The 21,682-nt window shown below is 35.0% G+C and overlaps 4 protein-coding genes and 1 long non-coding RNA gene across 5 annotated transcripts; 2 read left to right on the top strand and 3 right to left on the bottom strand.

Moving 5' to 3' along the window:
- Positions 1 to 1,354: 1,354 nt before the first annotated feature.
- Positions 1,355 to 6,769, top strand: LOC149713524 (putative peptidylglycine alpha-hydroxylating monooxygenase 1). Its single transcript, XM_089848911.1, has 10 exons — positions 1,355 to 1,577; positions 1,646 to 1,703; positions 2,526 to 2,744; positions 3,204 to 3,287; positions 3,444 to 3,504; positions 3,984 to 4,129; positions 4,195 to 4,274; positions 4,331 to 4,387; positions 4,453 to 4,502; positions 6,032 to 6,769. The coding sequence occupies exons 2-10, from the start codon at positions 1,670 to 1,672 to the stop codon at positions 6,228 to 6,230; spliced, it is 930 nt and encodes a 309-aa protein (XP_089705037.1). The 5' UTR covers positions 1,355 to 1,577; positions 1,646 to 1,669; the 3' UTR covers positions 6,231 to 6,769.
- Positions 6,770 to 6,935: 166 nt separating this feature from the next.
- LOC149713523 (uncharacterized) lies at positions 6,936 to 8,573 on the bottom strand. The gene is made up of 3 exons (XM_089848925.1): positions 8,433 to 8,573; positions 7,590 to 7,852; positions 6,936 to 7,501 (listed from the first exon to the last, which is right to left on the bottom strand). Exons 1-3 carry the CDS (start codon positions 8,571 to 8,573, stop codon positions 7,186 to 7,188), a joined length of 720 nt encoding a protein of 239 aa, XP_089705051.1. The 3' UTR covers positions 6,936 to 7,185.
- Positions 8,574 to 8,823: 250 nt separating this feature from the next.
- On the bottom strand, positions 8,824 to 9,536 carry LOC149713522 (uncharacterized). Its single transcript, XM_089849550.1, has 4 exons — positions 9,522 to 9,536; positions 9,286 to 9,383; positions 9,188 to 9,224; positions 8,824 to 9,042 (listed from the first exon to the last, which is right to left on the bottom strand). Exons 1-4 carry the CDS (start codon positions 9,534 to 9,536, stop codon positions 8,830 to 8,832), a joined length of 363 nt encoding a protein of 120 aa, XP_089705676.1. The 3' UTR covers positions 8,824 to 8,829.
- A 5,138-nt stretch (positions 9,537 to 14,674) lies between these two features.
- Positions 14,675 to 17,607, bottom strand: LOC149713521 (uncharacterized). Its single transcript, XM_089843892.1, has 8 exons — positions 17,443 to 17,607; positions 17,205 to 17,302; positions 17,107 to 17,143; positions 16,363 to 16,539; positions 16,205 to 16,304; positions 15,947 to 16,140; positions 15,259 to 15,521; positions 14,675 to 15,164 (listed from the first exon to the last, which is right to left on the bottom strand). Exons 1-8 carry the CDS (start codon positions 17,482 to 17,484, stop codon positions 14,852 to 14,854), a joined length of 1,224 nt encoding a protein of 407 aa, XP_089700018.1. The 5' UTR covers positions 17,485 to 17,607; the 3' UTR covers positions 14,675 to 14,851.
- Positions 17,608 to 19,650: 2,043 nt separating this feature from the next.
- Positions 19,651 to 21,331, top strand: LOC149713520 (uncharacterized). The gene is made up of 2 exons (XR_016369125.1): positions 19,651 to 19,852; positions 21,086 to 21,331. It is a non-coding gene; the product is annotated as an uncharacterized LOC149713520 (long non-coding RNA).
- Positions 21,332 to 21,682: the final 351 nt, after the last annotated feature.

The raw sequence follows: 21,682 nt of genomic DNA, 5'->3' as shown, positions 1-21,682 counted from the left end.
CGGAAATAACAAATTGTGACTAATATACGTATATAAAATTTTCGTGTAAAACACAAGAACTAAAAACATTATTTGAAATATATTTATACTGGTGTTATTTTAGGAAAACAGCTGTGAAGCTACGGTGAAAGAGAGCATACAAAAAATACACCCTTCAGTATTAGGGCTGTTATAAGCATCCAAGATGGTGGCGACTCAAAGGAGTGACTCTGTTTTATTCGGTCTCTTCCACCTTTTATTGACAACAAAAGACGACTTTTTTAGGGTGATTAAAATGTGTCTAGGACTATTTTTCTCTTTATTGCATGAAAACATGAATACGGTCTTACTTTATAAGACCACAAAAACATTATAACAAGCCTGCACAAAACAAAACAAAAAAATCATCCTTTGTTACAACACACCAACAATGAAAGGGGGAAAGAGATTGAGAGTATCTCTAATAAAAGGGGGAGTAATAAACGCCCTTCAAACAACTGACGCCGGTATACTGAGCTTTCCTCCGTATACATGCGTCCTTACTCTCTGGAAAAGTATTGAAATTCATGAAGTACTATAGACAATTTCGGAAATTGCGTACAGAGAATCTAACACACAGGAGCGAGGCCGCCATTGGGGTATTCTTCCTCTCGTTAAGATGAACCGCTAGAGGCACTGCGAGATCACAAGCCTACCACGTGTAGAGAACTCGGGCTCCTTCTGGCGCAAGGGAGAATACCCCAATGGTGGCCTTGCCCCTGTGTGTTGGTGTCTCTGTATGTAATTTCTGAAATAGTCTATTACAGGTATACGTATGCGTATCTGCGTTTTATTTGTGAGGTAGTGTAGTGGCATGGCATTGAAAATATATCCTAGGAAAACATGTTTTCTATATTACCGTGCAGTTAGCTTTTGCGACGGCTTTGGAACAAACAACAGCGAAATGAAGCTAAATATTATAACCTCGACATTAATATGGCTGACCATTTTCGAATTATCAACGGCTAAAATAGACACTGAAGAATTTCTGTTTACTATGCCCCCCATTAAACCGTCCAAAGTAAGTTGTTGTAATTTACGATGTTTTCTGATAATTCCTGGTTTGAATGGAAAATCCTGACCTATTTTTTGCCAACGTCTAGCCCATGTTAAACATTGCTAATGCCTGATGGGTTAGACCAAATATTAGCCATGCATCTTAAATCCTTCCTGCTTAATTCGCAAGTCCTTGACTATGATTAAGGTTTCAAGGATATACAGGTTCTGTACGAACCCTAAAAATTAAATTACTCGAATTTCAAAAATATAGATGTATTTACATAAGGACATTTACAATGCACATAGGAGTGGTGCCTAGTCTTTATGCCCAATACTATCTATTATACCGTTAGCCTTATCTAGTTTTGATTTTTGAAGAAAAGGAGTAACCGGGTAACACCGATGATACAAACTCCTAAAGCAAGTGGGGTTCAGGCTCTCTGACACGAGCCTGAGCCCAGTCAGCTGGTTAGAAGTCGTGAATAGGCTTATTTATAACATCTAACGGAGTTTTTTATCTGCGGGCTTCTTGGAGTGATTTGATATCGTAGCTCCAAATTGTAGATGTTAAAAATAATTTCTTTTCTTAATATTTTTAAATAGTAACTTCTTTTTATTTTCTTCGCAGGATCAGGTTTACGTATGCACGGCCATGGAAATGCCGAGAGATGAGCACATTTACCTGAGTAAGGATGATTTCTACCATTATCTAAAGAAAAACGCTGTTTTAACTGTCTGTTACTAACACTTTGGCAGTGTTTAGCTAAGGCGACATGATAATTAAGAGTAGTAGTAGTATAGGGGAGCATTATCTAACACGATAGAGGTGTAAATTTGAGCGTGGGAAGGTGGGAACTTTTAAATTGCAAATTTATTGTTGCTTAGTGGAAAAATATTTCTATAAAGCTACTGTTTTCAACGAATTTTAAAAGAACTGTGACACTATTTTAAACGGAATGTGAAAAACGTTCTCTTAAATTTTGGCTAATTTGAATAATTAAAGGTCCAAGGTGATTATAGAGCCCAGTCCTTGGGCCATCATTTTTGTACGCTACAAGCGGAGGCGTTATCTTTAACCAATACGTATAAAATCTTTCAATTTTTTTGCAAGCGAAACACTGTCATCGTCTCTATAAGACAGACCAGGGATAGATTTAATTTTAGAAGAAGGGATGGAGAACGGTTTGTATTTACTTCAGTCCGACTCATAGCCGAGCCCCTCCCTCCAACACGTAACGATGAGTTTAAATTTTCTTATTGGCTCACTTAAACTACGTTTTGATGACGTTGCTAACGGGGACTGCGAAAAATACGTAATTCCTTTTTACCTGGACCCGTCTCTTCTTTCATACCCTCCCGTCCCGGGGAAGGGGGTCCGGGACTTTAACGCGCGCCCAGATTCCTACTTCTAAAATTAAATCTGTCCCTGGACAGACAGACAAAGCAAGATCTTTCTTATCATTATCATCATTTTGTTCTAAACTTAACCCTGGATCAAATTATTTCAGTGGATATCGAAGAATTCATTGCCGACAAATACATCGGTTTTATACACCACGTGCAGACGTATTCTTGTCTTGTGCCCGGGTATATGGAGAAAGATTCACCACAAGCAGTTTGGAATTGTGGGGAAAATGACGATGATAATTTCCCAATCAAAGCGCCTATTTGTCAAGAAGGTTATCGTTTTCTTCCCAAACTGAGAGACATTCCCAATTTACCCGATGGTATGTTTGTATCACGATATATTTTATTACTACTGTTTTGATATTTTTCGAAAGCTTATATACGTTACACCAAGAGTAAATTAGTATGTAAGCCTCGTCACAGAACCAAACGATTGAGCTAATTTTCTGTCTTAACTTGAAATATTTTCAATTCGGTTTGTTTATTGTAAGTAGATGTTTACAATTGAGCCCAGACTCGTTGGTGGTTTGATACAAGAAACTGGAAGCTAGTCTTGGATTATTAAAAACCTTTACCAGGGCCGGATTAAGGGGGGGGCTTGGGGACACTAGCCCCCGTGACCAAGGCTTGTTGGGGGCGCATTGAGTTAAACTATTCCCCACCAGCAACATTTGTTGATCTTTTTTTCGGCTTAAAGGGGTGCATATTATCTCGCCCCCCCGGGTGCTAAATTGGTTAATCCGGCCCTGACCGTTACATTTTATGTTTTCTCACTGAAGAAGTTGGTCTTAAAGCCGGCGGTGATTCGGACATCAAATATTTAGTACTTCAACTTCATTATGGCAACGTTGCTGCTGTAAAAGGTATACAATTGAGTTACTCTGTATATGTCAATGAAAATGATTGGTCGTTCTTAAACTGAAGTTTGTCATATGTAAAACGAATGCTCGCTATTTGAACGACAGGGTTTAATTATACATTGCAATTTGACTTTCCATAATTGGGTTTTCATGTTTTAGACGATGAACCACCATATGAAATCGGAGTTACTGTTAGAACTTTACCAGGGCTCACCAATATGTAAGATTGAAGACATTTGCATTCCAGTAACGTAATAACAGGGATAGATGTAATTTTATATAAGCAGGAATGGAGAACAGAGTAATCTGGGCGCGCGTCAAAGTCCCGGACCCCCCTTCCAAGGGACGGGGGGCTATGAAAGAAGAGGTGGGTCATAACGACAGAGGTAAAAAGGAAGTTCGTATTTTTCACCGTTCAGGTCAGCAACGTCATCAAAATGTAGTTTAAGTGAGCCAATAAGATAATTTAAAATTTTCATTACGTGTTGGAGGAAGGGACTCTTTATTAGGCTATTCTCCATTCCTACTTCTAAAATTACATATATCCCTGGTAATAACTTTGCACAATACCCATAAATTTAATTTTATGGAGAGTGACGTCATTTCTCAAATATAATTTTTGCCAAAATTTTAAAAATTATTTTTAATGAGCATTCATGTTACAGGATAATATACATTTATTTATTTTTGCATGCACAGACCAGTAAAACAAGTATATTCGTACACTCTATTAACTGAGGGACTATTGCCTACCAACACGACGGTATATATGGAAAGCGCTTGTGAAATTGAGGAAGATTTGACCGTACATCCTTTGGGTTATTTAACACATACCCATGGTCTTGGTACGAAGTCAACCTGACTGTTAAAATGTACTTGCGATAACAATGTCACTTCTTTTATTATTCAGGACTCCAAGTTGCGGGTTACGTTCAGAAGTCAAACGGATCTTGGTATAGATTAGGTATTACTCCAGAGGACACAACAAATGTACGTGATTTTATAAAAAGTTATTAAGCGTTCATTGACTAATTGTGTTTCAATAGTTTGCGGACAATGTATTTGATTATGGACTACCAGGTATCGGAAAAGGAGATGTTATTGTAAGTTTTAGTGAACCAGGACTGCCAATTACGAGGGTCTATTAAGTAAAAGTCCTTATTTTTAGGCGACAAGATGTGTCAGTCATAACTTCAGAGACCACGAAGTAAAAGTCGGGTAAACGCTCTATTTAATTGATTTGATTTTTTACAGTCTGACGCTTAGGTGACATTTTCATTATTTTTCGGAAGGATAGATTTAATTTTAGAAGTAGGAATGGAGAACGGTTAATATTTACTTCAGTCCCAGTATAGAACCCCTCCCTCCAACACGTAAAAAAAGTTTTGATGACGTTGTGTGACGGCCACGACAAAAAATACTTAATTCCCCTTCACCTCTGTCGCTATGACCCGCCTCTACTTTCATACCCCTCCGTCCCATGGATGGGGCCCGGGACCATGGAACTAACTAACGCTAGGGACGGTCCACAAGGGTGAATATCTGAGAAATGTTCGGTGACAACGCACCCTAGCGAGCATTTGGTGCGAACCGGAAAAGTGATTCAATTTTAAAAGGGGGGGGGGGGGTAGCAAAAAGCCTTAAAAGCAGTCTGCTATTTCATAATTACGCTTAGGTTTAGGAAAAGCGATAAACTCTACATCTTTCATGTACTGTTTATGCGCTTGGTGATTGTCACTTCTATAACCACTATACACACAAATGTTCTTAGGTCTCGCCATATTTATGATTATTTTAAAAACCACAGTACAACCTATAAAATGTTAAATACTTAGTTCCGTAAATAAATTATGTTTCAAGGTTAGGGATAAAATGAATTTCTAAGCGTTGGTTAGTTCCATAGTATCACAATTTACACAAAGGTTACACTACGCCTAACATAGCAGACGACTTTTACAGCAGATCCCGTATATTAGTACGAAAACTAAATTATAGGTGGCGTTAAGAATTTAGCCCAATTCCGTTTTGAATCACCAAATTTCAGGAGGGGGGAGTTAAAAGCGGGAGGGTTTATCAACAAATGTTTTTCAGAGAGACTACTGGAAGTTCTATCGGTGCGGACCGTCCCTAGCGTTAATTAGTTCCATGCCGGGACTTAGAAGCTCTGTTCTCCATTCCTACTTCTAAAATTAAATCTATCCCTCGAAGCAGTGTATTAAGAGGGTATAAAGAGGAGGAGTAGAAGGCTTGGCTGGAGTTTTCTCGCATTGAAAGTTTACGTCTAAGCGCGCGCATCATTCTCTGGTTGAAATGCAGTGAATCGGATATTAGTAGGAAAATATAACAAATAAATAAAAAAGAAAAGCGAGAACTCCCAAAGTGCCTCGCTAAAGTTGCGAGCTTCAACTCCCCTTCTAAAGAAATCGAAAGGATATTTACATTTCTGGCCGCCATTTTTCAAAATGGAAGCGGATTGAAAAGTTTTTTCTTTGTACGCCAACTACGCCCCTGCAAATTTTCAGCATTCTAGGTAAAGCGGTTTGGACTGGGTGTTTTATATCAGTCAGTGCGGACTTTTCCCTATAAATAAAGATATCATTCTGATATCATGGTACAGTAACTTTTAATCTTAGGTTTCAAACTTGTAGAAACATAGCAAGAAAAAAGGAATTCGGAGATATCTTACTGAACCTCAAACCTGTTGTAACATTGTGAAAAAGATGTTTTTTCTCTTGATATTTACGCAGGACTGAAACTTTGAACGAAATGTGCAATTTCATTTTTCTCTATTACACTGACGAAAATAAGGAAATGAAAAATCACGTCTGTGGAACCGAAGGCCCTCCCAATTACTACTGGGATTGGGACATAATAATCAAAGATATTCCAAAATGGGTGCAAGATGATCCACTGAAAATAGCTAATCGTATTAAATACCGAATATAGTAGATATGAGCAAATAAAACTGTCTACTCGAATGATATCTTTCATATCTTCGTTAATTTCAAAAGATTATAAATTTTTCGTTATATAAAATTCATTACTCCGTATGTCATGAACAATAAGTCCTTCAAATTTAGGAATCTGACCCTTCTAGGTCTATTTCTTTTAAATCAAATTTGTTTGTGTGCTAGTAAATAAATTTAGTTCTCTTGTCTTGAGTTAAATTTACGTTTACGAAATTATTTTTATTAGTCATTTAATACACATAAACATTAACACTTGACAATCAAAGCCTCGTCAAAAATGATTCTTATTTTCTTACGTTGACAAATTCAATTGTGACGCCCTGATATACATAACTGCATTGTATTTGAAATATTAAAATTATGTGTTGCAAAATTATGTTTCTTGTGTTTTACAACATTACATTTATTGTGTTTTGCAACATTATGTTTATTGTGTTTTACAACATTACATTTATTGTGTTTTGCAACATTATGTTTATTGTGTTTTGCAACATTATATTTATTATGTTTAATATCACAATGTTAACAGTACGTTTAATTAATATATGGTTTGCTTTTAATTATTGGATTTTATACATCTATCATATATAGTTATGCTTAATATAAATCCTTCTACAATAAAGTTAATAACAATAATTACAGTTATTTTATTAGGTGGTATGAATAATTAGGTGTGACCTGCTTTCTACAGCAAAATCGTTTAAGGCAAGGAGTTGAATGAAGTCAAAATAGTATAAAAGATTAAATATATTTATGGAGAAAGACCATAACTTATTAGATGCTTCGTTTAAGTTATTTTTATATTTCGATGCCAATTAAATCAGTGTTATGATTCCGCCGGTTCAGTTGAATTTAGTGAGCCCTAATCGATGGTAGCAGAGTGTGTAGTTAGAGTTAACAAGTTCTTATTCGAAGTTAAATTAGCAATGCCTTCAATGGAATATTTCACTCGTTTTGGGTCGGTATTTATGCTTTTTGCTATTTTCTATCGGGTTCTGCTTATCTTTGACTTTCTTTTCCAGACTGATGGGTTTTTTCACGTGATTTACGCCAAGTTCGACCAAAAGAAGTAAAAAGCATAAAATGTACAGGAAAATAAGATATACGAAAGCCCGACTCAAACTCGCCAGGTCAGAGGTCAAATTCTTGACGATTTGGTATTTGTTGATGTCATACTGAGTGCAAGTCTTCTTGAATTGCAGGTCTTGGGCACGATGATCATGTCCAGTTTCCATGTAACTTTGCAGTCTGTCAAATTATTTAAAGAGCTTTTAAGTAAACTGTTAAAAAGTTAAAATGTATGCCTAAGCAGAAAATTTGGGACTTGTGTATATACCTTTGAACGAAAATTTCTCTGCCCTCCAAGGAGGAATTTTTCGGAATGAGATAGGAGATGGGGTTAAGCAGGAATATTTCTCCAAAGTTGACTCCGCCAAGGTGCTTGTAGTACGTACAGTGATGACGCAGTGTCCCAAAATAGGCCACGAAGGCGGTGTTTCCTTCTCCTTTGAATATGTTATAATTTGGCACCTTTAAAGCTTTCCATTTCTTAAAACCACCCTTTGCCTGGTAATTCGCGAAAAATTCCTTGAAGTGTTTCTGAAAGTTTAAAATATGAGAAAAGAGAAATTGACTCATTGAAACAGACTTTTCCAAAAGGAATGGGGGCACACGATGACAAATTTTAAGTAGTTTTAAAACAGTGTTTCTAAAAGCGTATTACCAAGAAGCGATATCTAGTTTACTAGGGAGAAGTGGTAAGATGCCGAAGTATTCGCGCGCCATATTCCCAGTCCCCCTTTCAAAATATAAGGTGGGACGTAAAAGGAGGCGGGCATTTCGCCTCTCCTCAGTCGGAAAATACGTAATTCTCGTCATTCGCGTCGCGCTGACGTGAGTTTTCAAGAACCAATGAGATGCTGGTTGTAATTTAGAGGCGGGGATTAACTCCGGACCTACGTTTGGATAAAGCTAGAAATGTGGCGAATTTATACCTTCTCCCTAGTAAGCTAGATATCGCTTCTTGGTATTTCACGTCTTTTGATCGATTATATATCTATGAAATTCCTTTCCATGTGAATCGTTAATTCTTTCTTTTTGTAACTTGAAACTATAATTTTGTTTTTCTACTAAGGTATTTCAGGGCTTTAATTTTCCCTTTAAAGGAATAATGACATACTTCGAAGTAGCGATTAATGTAGCCGCTATCTTGAATGATGACATTTATGCTCGGCTCCTTCACCAAGTCGTCGAGCGTGTAAATTTTTGGGGATGATTGGTAAACGTGGTACGATGACACATTGGCTTTAGTTATTGACATGAAAAACTGGATTGCAATGCCCAAAATACATGTAGGTTTCAATATGAAATCACCTTTAACATATTAAAGTAAAATTTTAGTTGTTTACTATATTGTACAAGTAATTGATGAGATGAAAATGGATTTCTTGCCTAGTTTTTTAATCTTTTTTCCACGGTTTGTTTCCAATTGAGGCAATTTAATCTGTTTAAGAATAATGAGAAGTGCGCCCAGGAACAATATGAACCAAGCCTATAATTTAATTTCGATTTTAATTTTAATGGACATGTTTATAATTGCAATCGCATACTCCAATAGTGGGAATCCGAAACATTCTGGTGACGTTAAAGTCTTCTGGGCGAAAATATTTTACCAGAAACGAGTAATAATCGAAGCGAGTGGCCGGTCCAAGTTGATAACCATTCTTATATTCTTTGTTATAACGTATTCCGTACCAAAAGTCAGTCGTGTCGTATCTCAAATCAGCGTTCTAAAAATAGGTAAACACCTAGAACTTTACTCTCACTGTTTAACATTTCTTTAAAATACCCAGGTAGCTTAGCTCGTTGTATACCACATATTGCGTAAAACATCAATCAGTACAAAGTATAACACAAAATTAGGATTTAACTTACAAGATTTCGGGCATCAGGAATTAATTCAAGCTTATTTCTAAAATTAGTCGATATTATTTAAAATTTATAATAATTATTTAATTACTGTTCTCATTTACCTTTTTCTGGGGAAAATCGTTAAAAACTCAGCCACAATTGACAGTTGTTTTGAAATGGATTTTAAATTGAATTCGCCCGTATTTGCTAAAATGTATTTCTGAAATCAGAGCAATTTTTTTTAAGTTTCCAAGCAAGAGAATGGTAAATTTGGTATTTTTTCAAGCAACGCGAGTATTGTTATTGCTTTAATGATAATTGCCGAAAATAATATAAAAATTTTATTTTGAAATCTCACCTTGTTAAGGGCCATTCTCAAGGTTACATTTGAAAATAACATATTGGTTGTCGTAAAACGTCAAGATTCAAAAGTGAAAATACTTAACCACTCGCAATGAGTGTTTTAAAAGTCAGTAATTTAAAATTTAGGGTCTTTAAATTGCCGATTTATGTCAGATCGTAATTTTTTTAATTATTTAAATAGTATTGGGATTAATGTTCGTTAATTAATATAAATTACGGACAATAGGGTAATATAATTTTGAGAAATTAATAAAGCACTGTTTATAAAAATTGCAGTGTAACTCTAGATGCTTTAAATTTCAAGTTAAATTTAGTTACATTTGAAGAAATTGTCAGATTGTCGTTGAAAATTTTGAATTATTTTTAAAGTAATGAATGGCGACTTTTTAACTTGTCTGGTATTTTAAGATAAAATATTTTTCCTGCAAGTGTATGAATTTATATCGAGTCTTGTGAGAGAATTAATGGCAATGTCTTGTAAAATGAAGTCAAGCTTTTTAAAACTTAATAGAGTGTCTTTATGGCTTGGATAAAAGTTTATTAAAGTGAGGTCACAAACATCTGTCTCACACGAAACACTTTTCATAACTGCTATCTCTCCGATCTACTTCTCGCGGTTTCCACATTAATTATCGTGTCACTCTGTTATTGGCTGGTTTAGATGACATGACATTTTAACATTAGTAGAATTTAACACGCAAAAAGCTTCATTAGATTCATGTAATTGCTTTTACATTTTCTAGCGAAACTGTGGCAACAAAGAGAAATTGGCAAGCGCACTTGAGAGATCGTTAAATCTTATCCAACCACAACGCTAAATAGCGTAAAATGTAAAATAACATCTATAAAGTGCGCATGAAAACGTTTGCTCGAATGAAAGTAATTATCTTTTCCTTAATTATCAGGAATATAACTTTTATATAGATATAAATCCGAGTTGAAATTTTTGATGAGATAGTTGTCAGAAATAACACGATATTCCTACTTTGAAAACTAATCTTGTTCCAAATAAATACAGCCGGTATAGAACCAAACTCCTCCCATTTCGTAACTATCAACAGCAACCTCTATGGCCCGCTGTTGCCGCAATCTTTTAGAGGAAATTAGTTTTCAGAAATATGTTATTAACTAAATCTCTGATGCTTTAATCAATAGTCAAACCATATCACAATGCTTCATTTACGTGGCCTTTCATGGGTCTGACGAAATCAAGTATTTAGTCGTGTTTTGAACTTTTGACGTAGGCTTAGCGAAATCAGTGCATTAGTAAATTATCTCATGAATCTTAAATTTAAAAATTAAAGTCAGATCTAATGGCACTCTTCGCTCTCCTCAAAAATCAAAATTGGGGTTTAAGGTGGAAGAATTTTCCAAACAGTTTTTACCTCTCCGAGTGACGTATGTCACGGAGAGGTATTACACTCAACGTGTGTGTCTGTGTGTGTGTGTGTGTGTGGGTGTGTGTGTGTGTCTGTCACCGCGTTCGCAGTTGGGAAATCGGAGCAAACGTATTGTTAGTTTCCGGACTGCGTTCGCAGTTCACAGAAATTCGGAAAACTGTCCCTACTTCATGGTCTCTAACACCACCATGCACTAGTCTTCCGTCTATACCACATAGACACCAATCTGCAACATTGGCTTCTAACATCACCATCAACTGGTCTTTCATCAATACCACATAGACATTAATCTGCAACACTAGCTTCTACTCTATTATCGCTGTTATGGTTAAGATTTACGCGGCGATCAGCTAGGGTTACGAGAAACGTCTAGCCTCCCTAAGGTGGGATCACCACCAAAGGTTTTCGCAAATGCGCATTTTCTTATTATTTATCTCCATCATCATCGTTGGGGTTAAGATACACGCGGCGATCAGCTAGGGTTACGAGAAACGTCTAGCCTCCCTAAGGTGGGATCACCACCGAAGGTTTTCGCAATTGCGTACTTTCTTATTATTTACTGGGAGACGATTGCTATATATACCCTAGATTTCCAAAACTTTGGCAAAGGCAGTACGCTAGCGGGGAAACCAAAATAATAGTTTAAGTTCAAACGATATTACGAATAAAGTTTCTTAAAACGATGTAAGTATAACTAAAGCAAATATCTGACGAAGATAATAATTAATATCAAATAAATTTAAGAAATTGTTTAAGAAAAACCTCTATCAATCAAAAATTTCTAGTCAAATTTTATATAGGACGAGTAATGAAGATTGCGTATGAAGTCGAAACACCATACACATTTCATAGTCAATATAGAGCGAGTATTACAAACCACGGAAACTCTTTTGCAAAGCTAATATCGGACAAGTAATGATAACGTTAGTTAATAAAAAACTGAGTAATAAGGATACAGCTTCCACTCCATGTTTCATATTTTATAATCCTTCCTTGTCTTAGTATTCGAGATAATCCTGTTTCTCAACTCAGAATTAATACGGAAAGAGTAAAGTAGAAGTTTATGTTTTTGTCTGTGTGTTTCCGTCCATTGTTACACTAGTGCGTCGCGTTAGCAGTTAGCCTTGTGTTGATGTGTTAAGAAATCATACAGAACCTTACTAATCCCTTTTTCCATAATATAAAGTGAATATGTGGAAGTATTTTTCGTAATTATGATGCGTTTAATACTTTTGTAGCTTTAAAGCTCTGTTTCATTTTGATATTCCAAAGATTTTTTTTAATATTGTTATTTGAAATGGCTGTTTATATATTACTTAAGCTTTACTACATCTGTATATAGAATAATCCTTGATTTAGTGATTTCATGAAGAAAACTAAGACCTAGACTCCAGCGGGTATATCAAGTATTATCCGCAATAGGCTTAGTGAAACAAAGAGTAAATAATTGAGGCCTGAGGTGAAGTAAACTTTGGGCTTTGATTTTCGAGTCTATAATGGAGAGACATTAACGGTTCAGAGTGAACCGAAAGTTAAATACACTCTTAAATAATCAGGTTGAGATTTTATAATAGAAGAAAAGATCATGGTGGCAATTAGAATAGTAAAAGGGCTAATGATAAACGGGTAATAGCTACAGACTTTTTATTCTCTTTATGGTGCGCATTGACTATTAGTGCGTCTAGCTACAATTTAGCTTTGGTGTTATTTAACATTAACATTCATGTTGGCAAACTAAGAATATTGTTGAGGTGAGACGAGACGATAGTGTTTACACTGCAAACCAGTTGTGAATGTAGCTATCAGAATAAACGGTAAACAGCTGAAGCGTAGACTTCATTTCCTGTTCTTTTCCCCATTGACTGATTTCCATGTGTCCGAGATTTATTCTTATTGGATGTAAAATGTCGTCTGCTTTACTGTATATTCGCTATGCTTGGAATACTGCTTCAATATTTCATAAATTTTACTTCAAAAAAAGAGAAATAATTCCATATCTAGGTAAATAAGTTTGTAGTAGTAGACCTCTTGACTCGGAGAGGTAATATTTTGGTTTTCCCAACTTGTTCTAGTTTTAAGTCCTTCTATCCCCCGTAAAACAAGATTACGTTCAGGAGTCACTGTTTCCTTGAGTGTACCTATGGTAAAACGACGTTTGTACAGCATTATTATATTCAAAGTAAAATGACGTAAGTCAGGGTATCTAATTCGAAATATGAAAAGCAAAGATAATTACTTAAAATTAATTGTTCTAAATTAAAAAAGAGAGGTGCCAAATCTAAACACGAGCTTTTCATTTAAGGTCGTTTTTAAATTTAAGAAACGTACAGTTATATTTGCCAAAGTTGCAGAAAATTTCCAATTTTATTTGCAACATTACATATATTGTGATTTGCAACATTACATTTATTGTGTTTTGCAGCATTACATTTATTGTGTTTTTCAGCATTACATTGTGTTTTCCAACATTATATTTATTGTGTTTTGTGACATTATATTTATTGTGTTTTGTGACATTATATTTATTGTGTTTTGCAACATTATATTTATTGTGTTTTGCAACATTATATTTATTGTGTTTTACAACATTATATTTATTGTGTTTTACAACATTATATTTACTGTGTTTTCCAACATTATATTTATTGTGTTTTACAACATTATATTTATTGTGTTTTCCAACATTATATTTACTGTGTTTTCCAACATTATATTTATTGTGTTTTACAACATTATATTTATTGTGTTTAATATCACAAAGTTAACAATACGATAAATTAATACATGGTTTGTTTTACATAGAATAGGATTTTATAGATCTACCTTAAAATCCCTGTGTTTTGCTATATATAAATCGTAATACATGAGAGCTAATAAACAATAATTACAGTTACTTTCATAATTAGGTATGACCTGCTTTTTAGTGCAAAATCGTTGTAGGCGAGGAGGCCTATGTAGTAATAATAGTTAAAGATTTAATATATGAATGAGAAAGAGTATCACTAAAGTATTTAAAAGTCTTCATATCTTTTGGTTTATTTAAATAGGGAACTGAAACTTCATGGAAATAGTTGAAATTAAAAGTTTATTTACAAACTAAAAATATATCGGGAGCTTTCGGACCGCGGTCCTTCTTCAGCCAAGTTTTAATCCATACTGATTTATATTTTCAAGTAACCGCCCAATCCATTTTTTTTTAAATATTATTATTTTTTAAACATTATTTTTTTCTTAAACATAAATCTACAAAAATATTTTCAGAATCGTAGGTCAAGGACTTCTGTAAATACAGTGATCAGTCCGCGAGTAATACTTTTTCTCGATGGGGTAGACCATAGACCTTTTCTATCTAAAAAAGGGAGTACGCAACTCTCAGTATCGGAACGTACAAGAAGGTTGACGACATCAATAGTTGAGACTAGAGTGTCCATATACCAAGTTGCATCAATAGGCAAAAATTGACGTGAATTCCTATTATTTCGACAAAGGAATAGGCAACCCGAACTGTTTCCGCTCATTGGTGATATTCATGTTGTGAACTGAATTGGAGACAGTAAAAGCTCCACCAATAATAAAAATAAGCGTGTTGCGTTCCTCATTCCTATAAAAAGGACTATGACGTCATTTTTGGCCTATTGACGCTACTTGGTCTATAGATAATATCACTTAGACTTTCTGTGGTCATTCCAATGGGGTGGAGTTTACAATTGCATTCGCTCTCTCTTTCTAGTCGCTGGCACAGCTACCCATGTATCTTTTATGTTATTTTAATATTTCGATGCGCACATAAAATTATTAAAGTAAAACAGTGATTTGATTCCGCCGGCCCTGTTGAATTTAGTTAGTCCTAATCAATGGTAGAAGAGTACGTAGTTAGAGTTAACAAGTCCTTATTCGAAGTGACCAAGTTATATTAACAATGACTTCATTTGAAAAAATCCCTCGATTTGGGTCTGTGTTTATAAACATTGCTATTTTCTGCCGGGGTTAAATTTTCATTGACATATTCCAGACTGATGGGTTTATTGATGTGATTTACGCCAATTTCGACCAAAAGAAGTAAGATGGATAAAATGTACAGGAAAATAAGATATCCGAAAACACAACTCAGACTCGCAAGGTTAGAGGTCAAATTCTTGATGATTTTGTCTTTGTTGATGTCATACTGAGTGCAAGTCTTCTTGTATTGCAGGTCTTGGGCACGACGATAATGTCCAGTTTCCATGTAACTTTGCAGTCTGTCAAATTATTTGAAACGCTTTTAAGTATGCTTAGATTTTTATTCATTTAGTTGGCTGTTAAATCATAAAATTTTAGGACTTATTTTGTTACCTTTGAACGAATATTTCTCTGCCTTCCAAGGAGGAATTTTTCGGAATGAGATAGGAGACGGATTTGAGCAGAAATATTTCTCCAAAGTTGACTCCGCCAAGGTACTTGTAGTACGTACAATGATGACGCATTGTCTCACACCAAGATACGTAGGCGGTATTTCCTTCTCCTTTGAATATGTCATGTTCTGGAACCTTTAAAGCTTTCCATTTCTTAAACCCACCCTTTGCCTGGTAATCGTCGAAAAAAGCCTTGTAGTGTTTCTGAAAGTTAAAAATAAGAGTAAGGAGAAATTGAGCGGGCAAACGTTGACAAATGTTATGTTTTTCTAAAACAGTGTTTCCCAAAGACACATCTTTTGGTCGATTATAAATGTATGACACACTTTTCCATGTGAATTGTTTTTCTTTTTCGATTGCGGAAAAGTTAATTTTGAATAACTGCTGTATTTTCATAACACGCAGTTACGGAGATATGAGTTCCCAAACTTTGGCCCCTAACAAAACTAATTAGCCACACATGTAATTAGCTTTATTTCACGAGCGTGCGCGTGCGCTACGCATTAAGTCAATGTAAGAGGCACTGATTGGTCGCGTCCCCAATAGACCCACTTTATTCTACTCGTAACTTGACACCATAACATTGTAATTTACTACGGTATTTCAAGGCTTTATTTTACTTGACATACTTGGAAGTAGCGATTAATGTAAGAGTCATCTTGAATGATGACATTTATGCTCGGCTCCTTCACCAAGTCGTCGAGCGTGTAAATTTTTGGGGATGATTGGTAAACGTGGTACGTTGACATATTGGCTTTAGTTATTGAGGTGCAAAACAAGGTAGCAATGCCCCAAAAACATGTAGGTTTCAATATGAAATCACCTTCGTTTAAAGAATAACATATTAAAGTACAATTTTAGCCATTAGATAAAAGAGGATTACTTGCCTATTTTTTTAATCTTTTTTCCAAGGTTTGTTTCCAATTGAGGCATTTTACTCCATTTCAAAGTGACGAAAAGAGCGCACAGGAACAAAATGAACCAAGCCTATAATTTAATTTCCATTTTAATTTTAAGGAACGTGTTTGTAATTGTTATATCATACTGAATTGTTGGCAATCCGACATATTCTGGTGACGTTATCTTCTGGTCGAAAATACTTCACCAGAAACGAGTAGTAAATGAAGTCAGTGGCCGGTCCTAGTTGATAACCATTCTTATATTCTTTGATATGATGCATTCCGTACCAAGAGTCAGTCATGTCGTATCTTAAATCAGCGTTCTAAAAATAGGTAATCATACGTAACTTAGACGGTCTGGGTTTGCGCGGATGATGAATGAACGTTAATTAATTAATCATGTTAAATCAAGTTGAATGGTTGATATCAGTCAGACCAGAAGTAGGATAAGAGAGTCCCTTATCCTACTTCTGGTAACACTAAAGAAAGGTTTTCGAAGTTGTTTCGTTGTGTTCCTCAAGGTTGGGTCCGAGACGATCCCCTGGCCATTAAGCCCGTTAAGAACGTTCTATTATAGACCCGTTTAGGTAAGCATTGTTTAATTATATTTAAAAGCTTTTTAAATTAATTTGTTTCAAAAAAACAATATCGAGTAGATGTCTCCCACGCCCGCGGGACAGCCCAAAGACTGTTAGTGTTTTGTGTCTATTTAGGGACGAAACTCTTCCTGGTTACCACTTCTTTAAAATACCCAGTTAGCTTAGCTAGTTGTCGTCCAAACTGCGTTAAATATCGATCAGTACGTACAGAAGTATATAATACTTCTCTGATAATTACAGGATAATTAGAAAGAAATATAAAGAATAACGCAAAATTAGGATTTAACTTACAAGATTTCGGGCGTCAGGAATTAATTCAAGCTTATTTCTAAAATTAGTCGAAATCATTTTAAATTTATAATAATTATTTAATTACTGTTCTCATTTACCTTTTGCTGGGGAAAATCGTTAAAAACTCAGCCACAATTGAAAATTTTTTTGAAATGGATTTTAAGTTGAATTCGCCCGTATTTGCTAAGATGTATTTCTGAAATCAGAGCAACTTTTTTTAAGTTTCCAAACTGAGAATGGTAAATTTGGTATTTTCTGAAGCAACGCGAGTATTTTTATAATTGCTTTAATGGTAATTGTCGAAAATAACATTAAAATTTTAATTTGAAATCTTACCTTGTTAAGGGCCATTCTCAAGGTTACATTTGAAAATAACATATTGGTTGTCGTGAAACGTCAAGATTCAAAAGTGAAAATACTTAACCACTCGCAATGAGTGTTTTAAAAGTCAGTAATTTAAAATTTAGGGTCTTTAATTTGCCGATTTATGTCAGATCGTAATTTTTTTAATTATTTAAATAGTATTGGGATTAATGTTCTTTAATTAATATAAATTACGGACAATAGGGTAATATAATTTTGAGAAATTAATAAAGCACTGTTTATAAAAATTGCAGTGTAACTCTAGATGCTTTAAATTTCAAGTTAAATTTAGTTACATTTGAAGAAATTGTCAGATTGTCGTTGAAAATTTTGATTTATTTTTAAAGTAATGAATGGCGACTTTTATAGCTTGTCTGGTATTTTAAGAGTAAATAGTTTTCCTGCAAGTGTACAAAATTTATATCGAGTCTTGGGAGAGAATTAATGGCAATAGCTAGAAGACATGTCTTGTAAAATGAAGTCAAGCTTTCTAAAACTTAAAAGAGTGTCTTTATGACTTGGATAAAAGTTAGTTAAAGTGAGGCCACAAACATCTGTCTCACACGAAACTCTTTTCATAACTGCTATCTCTCCGATCTACTTCTCGCGGTTTCCACATTAATTATCGTGTCACTCTGTTATTGGCTGGTTTAGATGACATGACATTTTAACATTAGTAGAATTTAACACGCAATAAACTTCATTAGATTCATGTAATTTACCTTTAAATTTTCTAGCGAAACTGTGGCAACAAAGAGAAATTGGCAAGCGCACTTGAGAGATTGCTAAATCTTATTCAACCACAACGCTAAATAGCGTAAATTGTAAAATAACATTTATAAAGTGCGCATGAAAACGTTTTCACGGAGGATTATAACGTTTATATAGATATAAATCATAGTGTAAATCTTAATGAGATAGTTGTCGGAAATAGCATGCACGATATTACCACTTCGAAAAGTAATCTTGTTCCAAATGAATACAGCCGGTATAGAACCAAACTCCTATTTCGTAACTATCGACAGCAACTTCTAGGGCTCGCTGTTGCCGCAATCTTTTAGAGTAAATTAGTTTTCAGAAATATCATGTTTTTAACTAAATCCCTGAGGCTTTAATCAATAGTCAAACCACGTCACAATGCTTCATTTAGGTGAACTTGGGTCTGAAGAAATCAAGCCTATAGTCCTGTTTTGAGCTTTTGACGTAGGCTTAGCGAAATCAATGCATTTGTAAATTATCTGGTAAATTCTAACTTTAAATATTAAATATTAAAATCAGATCTAATTACACTCCACCTAAACGTTACAACATGAAATACCTGAGTGTGTAAACGAATTAAAATAGGAAAGACATACTTCTAGAATCCGAAAAACTTTGATAGACCTTGTAAAGTACAGTTAAATTGTTTCGGTAAAGTCTTAAATATATTTTGTGATGCTTAAATAAACGTCTACTTAGTCTCAAAGCTAGAGTTTAAATCTATCCTCTGGACTTGTTAAAGTAAAGAAGGAAATACGCGATGGTTCTGTTCCCTACAACCCTGATATTCCAAGTCAAAAAGGATTTAGAGCAAATGGTAGATCAATAAGGTATGACCAACTGATTGGCGTACTCTTTTGCTTGTGTTAGCTAAACTAGACAAGGCAAAACATCTGTGAATTCTTGAGTAAAGTTTGTTTTGCTGAACAAGAAATATAGAATCGGCCTTTATTATGTCAATATTTTGTAACACCATTTTTATTTTTAGCTGTATTCTTTGAAGAAAGCTAGATTACAGCCATTTTCTTTGTGGAATGTAGAAGGACGACTGACGAAGATGACTGACCGGAAGTGGAAACTGTGAAGTGAACTCAGAGCCAGCCCCCGGGCGCAAGGCTTGTTGGGGGCGCATTGAGTTAACTAATCCCCCTAGGGAGCAAAATTTGCTGTTCCATTTTTCCCGGCTTAAGGGGGCGCATATCTCAGCCACCGATTTCAAAATTGCTTAATCGGGCCCTGACTCAACTTCTTGTTATTTTCTCGGATTCGACCCACACAGTCGAGCCCGTTTTAAAGCATCTTCCAATTACCGTTTTCAGCTACGAGTGTTAGTGTAATAACCAACGTTCCAAGGATCACCAGCAATTTGTGTATTTATTATTTTCATCAGTATTTTAGAATACAATTTGAATCCTAGTTTAAAAGCTTTGGTCCCATTGAACCGAATTCCCATTCGACAGAAGGGGTTTTTTTTTTGGGGTCCCATTCGACCGAACGTAGCCAAAGGTGCGGTTTTATTATAGTCCCATTGGACCGAAATTCTATTGAACTGGAAGAAGACATACTGTGTGGTTTTGCATTAAATATATTTTTAATTTCACAACTTATTATTGTTAAAATAAATGTGAGTTGAAAATGTATTACTGCACTTATTTAAACTACGTTTTAATTACGGCGAACCTCACCTACCCTAGCCTAACCTAACCTAACCTAACCTAACCAAACGTAACCTAACCTAACCTAACCTAACCCAACCCAACCTTGTTTGGAGGTAAAAAGATTATTTATATGAGTATTAAAAGCCCGCCTCTTACCACGAGCAATAATAGAAATATTTTGGAAAAGATGTCAGATAATTAATTGGAGAATATTTTGGAAAAGGTGGCAGCTAATTAATAGGAGAATATTTTGGAAAAGGTGGCAGCTAATTAATAGGAAAATCTTTTGGAAAAGGTGGCAGCTAATTAATTGGAGAATATTTTAGAAAAGGTGGTAGCTAATTAAAAGGAGAATATTTTGGAAAATGTAGCAGCTAATTAGTAGGAGAATGTTTTGGAAAAGGTTGCAGCTAATTAATAGGAGAATATTTTGGAAAAGGTGGCAGCTAATTAATAGGAGAATGTTTTGGAAAAGGTGGTAGCTAATTAAAAGGAGAATATTTTGGAAAAGGTGGTAGCTAGTTAAAAGGAGAATATTTTGGAAAATGTGGTAGCTAATTAGTAAGAGAATGTTTTGGAAAAGGTTGCAGCTAATTAATAGGAGAATATTTTGAAAAAGGTGGCAGCTAATTAATAGGAAAATCTTTTATAAAAGGTGGCAGCTAATTAATAGGAGAATGTTTTGGAAAAGGTGGTAGCTATTTAAAGGGATAATATTTTGGAAAAGGTGGTAGCTAATTAAAAGGAGCATATTTTGGAAAAGGTGTCAACGAATTATTGGAATCAAACCAAACCAAACCTAAACTAACCTAACCTAACCTAACCTAACCTAACCTAACCTAACCTAACCTATACTAACCTATGCTAACCTAACTTAACCTAACCTAACCCAACCCACCCGAAACCAAAATATTAAAATTTTAATTTAAAATTTAAAGACATTGATGGAACTACCATTAAGACTGTACTTCATTTTAAGCACAATTTGTTTATTAATTCTATATATCTCTTGCCTTGAAAGGAATGAAAGTGAGCGTTTTAATAAGTATCACGAAACATTTACTTTTAATATTACTAACATACCTTTCGGAGATTCGAACCAACAACCTATCGCTTCGCAGTCCAACATCGTATCCACTACACCACCGAATCGCTGACGGCTACAGTGTTTCAAGTTATATCAGAAATGTATTTTTTAGGGGCATATTCGGACGATTGGGATTTCGGTCCATCGGGAATATAGCCATTGGGCTGGAAATCTAAAATCATTGCGGGATATTCGGTCGAATGGGATTTCGGTCCATTGGGAATTCGGTTGAAAGGAACGATACCGTTTAAAAAGACTCAGATCATATTCCTGGTGAAATATTTTCTTGTCTACGAATAATAGAACTAGGATTTCACATTTATCTATAAGAGAACCAGAAGAAAGAAAGAAAAAACAATCTCCTAAACGGCTTAGATAAGAAACCAATGTGTAAGAAAAAGAAATCCGTAGATGGGGGTAACAGAAAAAAAACCCGAGTCTATGGTTATTGAGTGTTTTTGGGGGTCGAATATATTATTCAAACCCCGGAATCCAATTTCCTGAGCCTCGTGTTCTTTTCTATGGATCCTGACTGAGTCGTGACAGCTAATGTCACTGGATGGTGTCTCTTTTCTTTTTTTACAAGAAATTGTAGACTCAAGAAATCTCCATCAGATGGCAAGCGCTGCTTTCTTTGGTACAAGACGTCGATGTAGTTGAAAAGAATGGAAGTTGACTTTTAAAATTCAGAGTATTGATTTTTTTACTG

The sequence above is a fragment of the Phalangium opilio genome, unplaced genomic scaffold (genome assembly GCF_054372755.1).
Source record: "Phalangium opilio isolate 3A_F unplaced genomic scaffold, DU_Popi_V2 ptg000009l_1, whole genome shotgun sequence".
Lineage (NCBI taxonomy): Eukaryota > Metazoa > Arthropoda > Arachnida > Opiliones > Phalangiidae > Phalangium > Phalangium opilio.
Note: the sequence above shows the minus strand (reverse complement) of the source record. Positions and strands in the feature narration are given on the sequence as shown.

Coding starts and splice junctions, on each gene's coding strand:
- LOC149713522 (XM_089849550.1), bottom strand. Junction 9,225..9,285: donor ACGATTTTCCCCAGAAAAAG/GTAAATGAGAAC, acceptor GACTAATTTTAG/AAATAAGCTTGAATTAATTC. Junction 9,043..9,187: donor TTCCTGATGCCCGAAATCTT/GTAAGTTAAATC, acceptor ACCTATTTTTAG/AACGCTGATTTGAGATACGA.
- LOC149713524 (XM_089848911.1), top strand. CDS start 1,670: ATGGAAATGCCGAGAGATGAGCACATTTACCTGA. Junction 2,745..3,203: donor CATTCCCAATTTACCCGATG/GTATGTTTGTAT, acceptor TTCTCACTGAAG/AAGTTGGTCTTAAAGCCGGC. Junction 4,130..4,194: donor AACACATACCCATGGTCTTG/GTACGAAGTCAA, acceptor TTTATTATTCAG/GACTCCAAGTTGCGGGTTAC.
- LOC149713521 (XM_089843892.1), bottom strand. CDS start 17,484: ATGTTATTTTCAAATGTAACCTTGAGAATGGCCCTTAACAAG. Junction 16,305..16,362: donor GTCGGATTGCCAACAATTCA/GTATGATATAAC, acceptor ATTAAATTATAG/GCTTGGTTCATTTTGTTCCT. Junction 15,522..15,946: donor ACATTAATCGCTACTTCCAA/GTATGTCAAGTA, acceptor TTTAACTTTCAG/AAACACTACAAGGCTTTTTT.
- LOC149713523 (XM_089848925.1), bottom strand. CDS start 8,573: ATGTCAATAACTAAAGCCAATGTGTCATCGTACCACGTTTACCAATCA. Junction 7,853..8,432: donor ACATTAATCGCTACTTCGAA/GTATGTCATTAT, acceptor TTAAACTTTCAG/AAACACTTCAAGGAATTTTT. Junction 7,502..7,589: donor AGAGAAATTTTCGTTCAAAG/GTATATACACAA, acceptor ATAATTTGACAG/ACTGCAAAGTTACATGGAAA.